Source organism: Corylus avellana, chromosome ca6, assembly GCF_901000735.1.
Source record: "Corylus avellana chromosome ca6, CavTom2PMs-1.0".
Lineage (NCBI taxonomy): Eukaryota > Viridiplantae > Streptophyta > Magnoliopsida > Fagales > Betulaceae > Corylus > Corylus avellana.
Window position 1 is genome coordinate 25,472,555 of NC_081546.1, and position 11,616 is coordinate 25,484,170.

The following is an 11,616-nucleotide window of genomic DNA, read 5'->3' on the forward strand; positions in this document are numbered from 1 at the left end:
TCTTGTTTTCTACTGCCCAAACAAGCGTGCTGCGTGCAAGGTGGTCTCTTAGTCTTCTTCCACAAATTTAGCAATAGATTTTTTTAGGATATTTTTTGGTGGAAATTAATTCACTCACATGTATTTTAAATTGATGTGAGTTTTTAATCCCATGCATCCAAACTTATCAAATGGAGTGTTTAGGTCGAAATGGGTCAAACGAGTTAAATACATTGATTTTCGAGTCTAATGCGTCAAAGAAATCGACTTATTCATGACCAAACGGGTCAAATGGATTATGTTGGGTTGTTTGTGAATTGCGTTTTGATCCGCCAATCCATTTTGTCAGTCCTTCCGTCCCATCCCCTCTTCCAATAGGGTTGTTGTGCCCGTCAGTTTTTAAACTTTTTTTTTTTAAATAATAGTTAATGACTATTGTTATATCAAATTCAGTGGAATAGATGTATAGTATATAATTAAACACCAATAATGCTACATGTTATACCACATCTCACTTAACTCATAATAGTGCTCATTAGTCTTTGATTTTTTTTTAACAACTATTAATTTAAGGATTGATAGGCATGATCTCATTCACGTTAACCCTGCGATGAGAGTATAGTAACTCAAATCAAAACATTAACAAACAATTTAGAAAAAAAAAAAAAAAAAAAAAAAGTAGTTACTTCTAAGTTAAGTAAAAAAAAAAAAGAAAAAAAAAAAGAAAGGAAATTGAATGTTTGGGGCCAAATGTTTGACGAAGTCGTTTTCCACGTTAAAGAATTTATTAACTTGCGGCCGTTGATGGTCCTCTTCCTTAATCTGACGTCAGCTTCTTTATATTTTCTGTGGTCCAGACGGCAGCTTCATTTTCTTCTTGATTGTGTATGAAATTGATGTGTGTTCTCATTGCAGCCAAGCAGCCAAGCAACCGTGCACACTACTCATAAATGTGAATAAACGAATAAACTAAATTACCCGTCATCTACTGTATTTTTATATTAATATTTACAAGAAAGAAATTTAGAAAAGAGATAGAAAGGTCAATAAAATTATTGGGAGAAGATTAAGGATGCGTTTATGAGTGCAATTTTCAACGCTAAAAGTGCGATTTTAAACTAAAATATAGGAGAAAAAAATTGTATTTTAATTTCAAATCATAAGCAGATGGGTATATGTTTTTAAAAATGTATTATTTTAAAAGTTAAACTGCAATTTTAAAAATTAAATTATGATTTTATCTAACATTTAATTGCGTTTTTAGAAATTGGACTTCAAGTCGCATGTTTTAAAATTGCTATTATTAAGTTGCACTTCTTAAATTTTTTGAGATTGTCTAATCCCAGATACAATATATTTTTTTATTTTTTATTTGAAAAAAAAAAAAAAAAAAAAAGAAGAAGAAGAAGTCAAAATTCATCAAATTTAGCTTTTGAACAGTTTTCTTCCAATTATCTTTCTTTCTTCCTTCTCGATGTTCAACATTTCTTTTTTCTTTAGACATCCACCCAAACTATGAAAGAAAAGTCATAAGACGTCAAAGAATGTTTTACAAGGAAACTTTACAAAAGAACCACTTTTTCACTTTAATTAACTACAAGAAAAAAAAAGGAATATTCCAAGCCTTTTGTAAATGACATGACTTAATAATAAGAAAGGATATACCAATTTCAAACCAAACATAAGAAGGAACACTATACAAAATGAACTTTGGAGGCTCTATCTCTTACTATTAATTATTAAAGAGAACCTAGAGCTGATGATAGGCAGGTGCGGCGTGCTGGGTGAACAACCTCGGCCTCGGCTCGCCGAGTTGCAAGTAGAGTTTCTCATTTGCCACTCTTAGCCTCTCCCATGCCGTATGTAGCTCTCGCCTCATCGGCTCTTCCCTCTCCTTGCTCCTCAACTTCCTCTCCTCTTTTTCCTCCTCAACAATGTCATCTCTTCCTCTTGCCTCGATGTTGGACCCCATATGTTGCTCTCTCCGTATTAGTGTAGATTTGTCTACCATGCAATTGCTATTTTCCAAATAGACAGGTTTTTTTTTAAAAAAAAAAAAAAAAAAAAAAAATTAAGTTAGAGGAATTTTTCAAATTCAGTACATTTAATTGACATTGGTCTTTTTAAGCATATGATTTTCAAATGCATGTTTTAAGGACAAATGTCGACATTTCACATGTTTTGACATTCTGTTAATCTTAATAAAAATACATGTCATAATCACATTCTCTAAAAAACAATGTCAAATTAAGAGTGTGTTAGAAAAGAAAGAAAAAAAAAAAAAAATCCAACCTAATATTGAAGAAAACTTTATCTCTCTCTATTTAGCCTAAAATTAGGGTGTCTAGGTTTACTAATCTACTACTTTTCTCAACCTAAGATTCCTTTTTTTTCTTTTCTCTTTTTTCTTTTCAGTGAGTTTAACATATTTTGTCCATTAGACGCTGTGATTTATGCTAAAGCTAGGTACCTCATAGAGGTGTAATTCCTTTTTACTAAAGCCTAAACTCTCTCATCCATCAATAAAGCCAAACTTAATGGATCTTGTCACCTATCCTTTTACATATCCACTAGGAACTCCATCTCCTTCAAAGTTGGACAGTTTCAAAGATGTCTACAAGTTCAAATTTTCAAGCTCATCGGGTTGTTGAGCAGACGGTTTGAAAACATTCTCAATTTTTTTTTTTTCATCAAGATTAAGAATGAGAAAGACCCACTATATAAATTTCCCCTTTCCTAATTTTATTCAAGAAAAAAAGTCCATGTCTCCTATCTCGTGGAGAGTATCCGAGTAATGGTGTATATCACCCATCCTTCATTGTTTAAAGTCCATGTAGCATACTCTCCATAACATTTGTTGTATGGAAATTGATTTTTTAATTGGAAACATTACGTCACATATGCTTTGGGAGAATGGTTAGGTTGGGAGGTGATTAATAGAATTACTCATTCGTAAAACACAACATGGGTCATAAAAAAATCTCGGAGTCCAACTGGGCGTATTTCACAAATGGGCCATTTTTCCTGGACCCATATGGATCTGATGACCAAACACCAATTACGGTTGATAACGTTTCCAAAAAATACAGCATCCTCGTCTCTGACGGCATGCTGCCACGTTAGCGTTTCCACTCCGAAAAGACATGCTTTTAAGAACACCTATTGTTTTCCTTCATGGTTAAGGAAGGAATCCTTTCCTTTACGTCCAAAACAATAACTTTCAGATGTATATATCAATTCCATTATATATATATATATATATATATATATATATATATATATATATATATATATATATCGGTTCAGATGTATACATCTCAATTTATTATGACATATATCTTATTTTTTGAGGTATATATATTGAGGGTAGGGTAGGTTATTAAATCGTATATAAAAAAATGATTGATATTAATAGGATAATTAATCTTAAATTCATACTCTCAAATTATTTAAATTTTTTTTGTTTTTGTTTTTGTAATAAGAAACCAAGAAACCGAAACAGGGAAAGAAAAACAACTAAATAGTGAGGTGGATCTTTATCACTACAAAGGGGGAGAGAGGGGGGAAAAAAGAAATAAGTGAGAATGCAGACTGAGTGAACTCTAGCCGCATTAAATCAAATTGATATTTTAATATATATATATATATATATATATCAAACTCAAAATTAAAAGACATTTTCGATGTTTATTTCCCCATACTTATGTGGTGGTTACGAAATTGGAACAAGAGGCCAACAAAAACTAAAAAAGAGTTTTGTAGGTGAAGGTCCTCAAATTTGTGTGATGAAAAAAAAAAAAAAGGCAAAGAGGAATTTTCTATAAATAAAGTTGGAGGCTTTGTTAAAGTTTGGAGCGATTTTCAATTCGACCTCTAATGTTTCAATTTTTTCAATGCACCTTCTAAACTTATAAATTTTTGCAATTCAACAAATTTTATCCCAAAATTCCCATATTGCCCCTATATTTTATTATTATTATTATTATTATTTTTTATAAAAAAATTAAAAAAAAAATCAAGGGGTGGCCGTAGCATCTCCTTTGACCATCTGGCCTCAAACTTTGTGGAGATAAAATGTAATTTTTCCTTTTTGTTATTATGTTCACCGCATTGTGGACTTACCACTTACTATATTTTAGATAAGAGATGTATTTAGTGTTATTTTATTTTATTTACAAATTTACTATTAAATTTGTGATGTAATCCTCGGCCCTCTATCGCTGGCCTCACTTGGATTCCTGATCCGGCCCGTTACAGACAATATTGTCATTTACAAACCCAACAAGGAAATATTGGATATTTTTGCGTGCCAGATGGAAGATTGAAACAGGTCGACTTTTCAAGGGAGCTCTAGTAGTTATGGGCCTACTTGGTCTTCTCTATTTTTGCGGCGTTTCGGCTGCCATGAACAGTCTACGCTTGGTCATCATTGTTCAAATTGGGCAATTGTTTGCACGTGCAAGTGTTGGAATAAAGTAGCTATTATTATTGGCATAGAGAATTCGTTAATAATTAATATAACACACAAAGCATTCTTTCACTGTTTGACCCTCCATACTTGATTAAGTAATGTTATAAGAATATGCACATTTTTAAACGTGGCATTGAAAGTTATCATTATAATTTAATTTAGGATTCACTTCAAAAATAAAAAAAAATAAAAAAATTAGGGTTAATTTTTTTGGTACTTAAGTTTTAATATTTTTATTTTTTTCTTCTTTAGGTTTTAAAAAAAGACAAATCTAGTACTTCAAATTTTGAAAAAGACTGAATCACTATTTCTGTTAATTTCCATCCATCCCTTTGGCATTTGAGCCTAGAGGGGCCGCAGGGAGTGGCTGAAGCCACCTCTGTGGCCTACATGGGTGGCCGAGCCACCCCCAAGGGCCTTGGGGGTGGTTTCGGCCACCATTTTTTGGCCATTGGGGGTGGCCGAACCACCCCCTTTGGCCTTGGAGGTGGTTCGGCCACCCCTTGACCGGTCTTGGGGGTGGCCGGCCACTCCTTGCCGTTATTTGAGATGAACGAAAATGAACAGAGGTGGTGATTCGGTCTTTTCTAAAATATGAGGTATTAAATTTGTCTATTTTAAAACCTAGGGAGAAAAAAAATAAAAACATTAAAATTCAGGTACCAAAAGAGTTATTAACCCTTTAATTTAATTGGGTTACTATTATTTTAGTTCTAATAATAATTTTTAGTGTCACGTCAAAAAATATGCATTTAAAAGTGTAAAAGTGAGAGTATAATAGTATATATAACATTTATATACGAATATTACTTTAGTCACGGTTCAAGATAGGGATCGAGATTTGAGATCGAGGGGATTGGAGGCAAGCATGTTTATTAATTAACCCTCAAAAATTGAGAAAGAAGGAACGCAAAATAGTGCTTCTAGTGCACCTACTTAGGCAAGACATCGCTTGCAACTTGCTACACACAACTCTTCCTACTTATTTTATTCCGATTGATATGACTTTAAAAGTGAAATGAGCGATAAATATGCATTACCAGTATATGAAAGGCAGCATTACCAAATACTTTGAAATTTCAATTATCACCATCTCCATTCAAGTCGCCAAATTAAATCTCTAACGTTAAAAACACTAAACAATGAGTTTTACAACAACATATAAATAAATTATCAGATCTTGAAAAAGAAACTTGCCATATATACTTCTACGTAGGAGTAGGAAAGCTAAAGCTTGGTGGTTGCAGATAATGGTAACAACCAGAAATCCTCGCCATCACATAACCCATCAAAGCCATACCAAGCACCACCCCCATAGCCATAGCCCCACATAAACTCCCATTTCCAACCCTCCTTTCTTCCTTCGCCTTTTCCTCAACAAAACTACAACGGAAACATCTCACCGGCAGCATCCCATATTCTCGGTTCAAACCCACCAACCCCTTTTCTCCGATCAAGCCTTCCGGAAACCGGCCCGGGTCTTCTTCATTAACGGGCGAGCCCAAGTCGTCACCAGAAGCCTCCCCATCGTCATTGAGGCATGACTCGGTGCAAGAACACCCCGACCCATTGTCACGATCCGCGCGGTCAAAACCCGAGGCTCTGAAGCTTTCCCACGCCCGGAAGTCGCGCTCCAGTTCTTCGAGTCGCTGCGATAGGTGCTGCAAATGGTGGGGCTTTGATGGGTGCGATGCGACCTCGGCTGACAGGAGACTTTTGACGAACGCGAATCTTTGTTGGATTTCTTCGAGGAGAAGATCAGAGCAAGGGGTGGTAACGGGGAGAGAGAAGACATGGCTGAGTACAGATTCAACTTCCTGAAGCTTTTTCCGCAAGATTGAGTATCTCTTTGTCATTCTTTCTTTCTTCCCCTGTCTATCCGTACGTTATTCTTCTTTTGGACTTGGCTGGAGACCTGTAATTATGGGGCTGGATGGCGGTTACAATTTCTGGGAGTTGTAGGTATGTGACGGCGGTTAAGGATTGGGTTCAGTTTTTGGAACATTTTTATTTGATGGAATATATATATATATAGATATATATATATATATATATGCACACACACGTATGTGAAGATAGCAAGAGAGCTTTCATCCTCGTTAAAAGAATCAGAACAAGAATTAATCCATTAAACAAATATATATTTTCTTGAGACCTACGTGGATTGGATTACTTTTATCCAAGTGGGAAAGGTTCTATTCGGTGAGATGAGACAGATTCGAAGTTAAGGGCCTTTTGGTTTGGAGAATAGATCTTTTGAATGGAATGGCTATTTATATGGAATAGTTATTTTTTTTTTATTTTTTTTATTTTTTAATTTGGTAAGAGCTTATTGAATAGTTATTTCCCCACGGCGAGATCTTCTGGGGGTGGCCACCTCCCGTGCATGCTGTACATATTTCATAATTGGAATTGAACAAAAATTACTGAAAAGCCCTTTTTTATTTCCAATTTTTCAAAAACTCAAATTTAATTTTATATATATATATATATTTGAGTTTTGGTAAAATTAGAAATTAAAAAAAAGGCTTTTTAGTAATTTTAGTTCAATTCTAATTATGAAATATGTACATATTTTTTTTCAACATCTTCTATTTCCAGTAATACTTATTCATTTTCCTTTAGTTAGGAGTTATATTTATAATCACTTCTTATTGAAGTTTTGTACGTATGTATTATTGACGCTTCCTATATAGTTTCTCTAAAAAATAATTAAACTTCACTAAAAGTTTGAAACTCTGTGAACATAGTAGCCCTTAGTAGTGAACCACATAAATTCGTACTTTGTGATTGCTTATTTTTTGCGTGCTTCTTATTTTTCGCATTGCACCGGTTCTAGAGAATAGGATAGATTTCCTAATAGTAAGTTACTTGGTCTTGGTATTTCATAAATCATCATATATAAAACTCAACCTCTCTTAAGTGCAAACAATTCTTTAAAACTACATCCGTGAACGGAAGCTCTAGCTTTAATCGACGAGTGTGGACACTTGTATGTTTGAGAGAAAGGAGAGAGAAGTCAACTATGACAATGGTCGATCAGCATTGATCCCTAAGTCTTATTAAGTCTTTCAACCATACTCATCTAGCCTTGATCCCTAATCTCAGCAACCCTAATAAAGTCACTCAGTTCTGCCCTATCAGTCTTGCCAATTTCATCTACAAGGTCATTTCTAAGATTCTGGCCAATTGGCTAAAACCCCTACTCTACAAGATCATTTCCCTCACTTAATCTGTTTTTCTTAAAGGTAGATCTATTCATGATAACTTTATTCTTACTCATGAGATTTTTCACTCCATGAAAAATAAAAAGGGTAATGGGGGTCTTATGGCCATTAAGCTTGATATGAAGAAGGCCTTTGACCATATGGAATGGAGTTTCTTGCTTCGTATTTTTTTTTTCCCTCCTAGGCTTCAACCCCAAATGGCTTCAACTTGTGGAGCAGTGCATCTCTACTGCGTCTTTTTCCATCCTCCTGGATGGCTCTCCTATGGAATGTTCCCCTCTTCGCGAGGTCTTAGACAAGGGGATCCCTTATCCCCTTTCCTTTTTATTCTTGGCTCCGAAGCACTCTCTCGGCTTATCGTCCGGGCTAAAAATCAGGGCTCTATCCACGGGATTAATATTTCCAGAGATTCTCCCCACATTTCCCACCTTCTTTTTGCAGATGATCTCATGATTTTTGCCAAATCCTCCACCTCTAAAGCTACCACTATCCTTGATTGCCTCACGACATATTCACAATGGTCTGGCCAGAATATCAACTTCCATAAATCCTCCATTTTTTTCAGCCCAAACAGCCACCACAATGCCATTTCCAGCATAAAATCTATCCTAAATCTCCAGCAAATTTCCCCCCAAGCAAAATACCTTGATCTCCCTCTTTTTGTGAATAAGAACAAGAAGAGGGCTTTTGAAGACATCAAGGCAAATATCCTTAGTCGCATTACTGGTTGGAAGGCTAAGTTACTCTCCCAAGCTGCTAGAACCACTCTCATCAAGTCTGTGGCAAATGCCACCCCTGTTTACACTATGTCCTTGTTCCTCCTCCCCAAGGCAATATGGCTCGACATTGACTCCTCTCTTAGGAAATTCTGGTGGGGTTATCCCCATGAAAAAAAAGCATTGCCTCTCCCTTGTGGAATGGAACAAGATTTGTGCTCCTAGATGCTTGGGTGGTCTAGGCTTAAGGCGAATGGAATTTCTTAACAAGGCTCTTTTGGCCAAGCTTGGTTGGTCTATTCTCAACAATGTAGACTCCCTTTGGATCCAATCTCTTATGGCTAAATATTTAAGAAACACTGATCTGCTGCCAGTTTCTATTAAGTCCTCTGATTCTTGGCTTTGGAAGGGTATCTTGAAGAATAGAGATATTATTACTCGAAATGCCTGCCGGGTGGCCTATTCGGACTCTGCTCTGAATGTTTGGAACTCTCCTTGGATCCCATCCTTGCCTGGTTTTAAGCCCTCTCCCAACCTTAACCTCACCTCCCTCCCTAATTTTTCCATCTCTGACCTTATCCTACTTGGGAATAGATCTTGGAACACTGATCTGCTTTTTGATCTCTTCACTCCCCCTCTCTGTCCAAGCCATAAAGCATATCTATCCCTCCCCTACCCCCATCCCTGACTGTCTTGTTTGGACCTCCTCTTCCTTTGGCCTTTTCACTATTAAAGCTGCCCATGAATCCTTCTCCTCCCTTTTAGCCCCTTCTTCCACCCCACTTAACCCTCTGGATTGGATCTCTCTGTGGAGCCTTAAAATTCAGCACCGCCTTAAGCATTTTCTCTAAAAAGTTGTTAGGAACATTCTCCCCACCAGATCAAATATTTTCAAGTTCTCCCATACTGTTTCCGTTGATGAGCTTTTGTGTCCCTTGTGTGATGGTCCAACAGAGACTCTTACTCATATTTTTATGGATTGTCCTTTTGCCAGAGCAGTGTGGAGATACTATATTTGGCCTATTAATACTGCCACTTTTGCTAACCTACCTATGCAAGAATGGGCTAAGACTGTGATTAATCCATTTACCCTTCTTGGCATCCCCAGAAATTATGTCCATGAATTTCAGCTTACTGCTCTAATTATCACCATGGACCACATTTGGATGGCTAGAAATTGTCTTATTTATGGTGGTGCTTATCCGAACCCACAGGTTTGTCATAAAACCATTCTTGTCTTTATTCAAAAGCATTTAAAGGCATGGGCTGATTCTCAGAGCACTCCTCTCCAGTGGTCCCCTCCTCCTCATGGGTCTTTTAAAGTGAATTTTGACGTTGTTGTTTGTCCTAACTTCAGTGTGGCTTCTACAGTTATAATTAGTGATTATGGTTGGATTTTGACTGCCTGTACCCAACAATTACCCACCTTTGAAGCTTCTTTTGGTGAGGCCTCTGTCGCCTTGCTTGCTATCCGCTTGGCAGCTTCTTATAACTGTCCCTCTATTATCGTAGATGGCGACTCTCTCCTCACTATCTTGGCCATCAACCAAGGTTACCTCTTCTCGGATTAGCCTTGTGCTCTTGTGATTGCCGACTGTCGCCAATAGCTCTCCTTTTTCAGTTCTTGGACCGCTTCAAAGGTCTCTAGATGTGCCAATTTTTGGGCACACTCAGTTGCAAAATGGGCCGCCTCCCACTTAGTGTTTGGAAGCATTCCCGATAACTCTCATTTCCTTTCAGCTTTAAGAATTAAGAGTAGCAAAGATCCTCCCTTGTAATTTATTTTTGTGTTTTTTATTTGTCTCCCTTTTCTTTTCCCAAATTTGAATAAATAATAATAATAATAATAATAATAAAAACTATGACAATTGTGATTGTGATAGTGACCACCATCCAGCAATGATCCTCTCATCCTTTTAAAGTCATCAACTGAGCCAAGCATTTTTTGCTCCAGTTGTTCTGAACTGAGGAAAGCTTTTCCCAACACTGTCCAAAAATGGAGTCTCCACCTTCCTTGTCTCTCTCTCCTCTCTCTATCTCTCTCTCACACGCACACAAAACGCCTTCTCTACGTACGTGCAAATTCTCTAAGTATGTATGATGAAATCCAACGGCTCTCATCTCATCTCTGATTCTGTTTTTTTGCTCTGACTGCAGATGAGGAGCAGGAGCTTTTATTTGTGGTGGACGTAGAAGATCCCGGCCCAGATGAACCCCAAACGAAATTTCGGATACGTGATCTGACAAAGAAATCGGACGCCGGGGTTCCGATACTGAACGGGATCAACGTGGACATACCCAAGGGCGTGATCGTAGGGATCATTGGGCCAAGCGGGAGTGGGAAATCGACGGTGTTGAGGGCATTAAACCGCCTGTGGGAGCCACCTTCGGGTACCGTATTTTTGGACGGCCGTGATATTTGCGATCTCGATGTGCTCAGCCTTCGCCGGAAGGTTGGCATGCTCTTCCAGCTTCCCGCTCTCTTCGAAGGTACCGCTGTCGTTTACTACCATTTCTGTATGCATATCTATCTTTACCAAATTACCATGGATGTGAGTTTTTCTTTTTCAGGCACAGTGGCTGACAACATACGATATGGACCACAATTGAGAGGGAAGAAGCTAAGTGATGAGGAGGTTTACAAGTTGCTAAGGCTTGCAGACCTTGATCCCTCTTTTTCCGCCAAGTCTGGCGGTGAGCTCTCTGTGGGTCAAGCTCAAAGGGTGGCTCTGGCTAGGACCCTGGCTAATAAACCAGAGGTAACCCACCTCCCTCTTCACACTATGATATATCATATATATATATATATAGAGGATGGATGTGAGTCTGATGATGTGGTGCCAGACCCTGGCTAATAAACCAGAGGTAACCCACCTCCCTCTTCACACTATGATATATCATATATATATATAGAGGATGGATGTGAGTCTGATGATGTGGTCTGTGTTGAAGGTTCTGCTGCTGGACGAGCCAACAAGTGCCTTGGACCCAATATCGACGGAGAACATAGAGGATGTCCTTGTGAATCTGAAGAAGAAACAGGGAATGACAATTATAATTGTCTCTCACAGCATCAAACAAATCCAGAGGATTGCTGATATTGTCTGTCTCCTTGTGGAAGGTGAAATTGTTGAAGTGTTGAAACCTGATAATCTCTCAGAAGCTAAGCATCCTATGGCACAAAGATTTCTTGAGCTCAGCTGATTGTTTTTTATTTTTTTGT

At 37.4% G+C, this 11,616-nt stretch overlaps 1 protein-coding gene across 1 annotated transcript; it reads left to right on the plus strand.

Annotated features, from left to right (window-relative positions):
• Positions 1 to 10,327: 10,327 nt before the first annotated feature.
• Positions 10,328 to 11,616, plus strand: LOC132184687 (ABC transporter I family member 17-like; the record flags this gene model as incomplete). Its single annotated transcript, XM_059598407.1, is given in 4 exon segments — positions 10,328 to 10,465; positions 10,551 to 10,883; positions 10,965 to 11,152; positions 11,346 to 11,616. Coding segments are annotated over 4 exon segments (849 nt in total). The 5' UTR covers positions 10,328 to 10,389.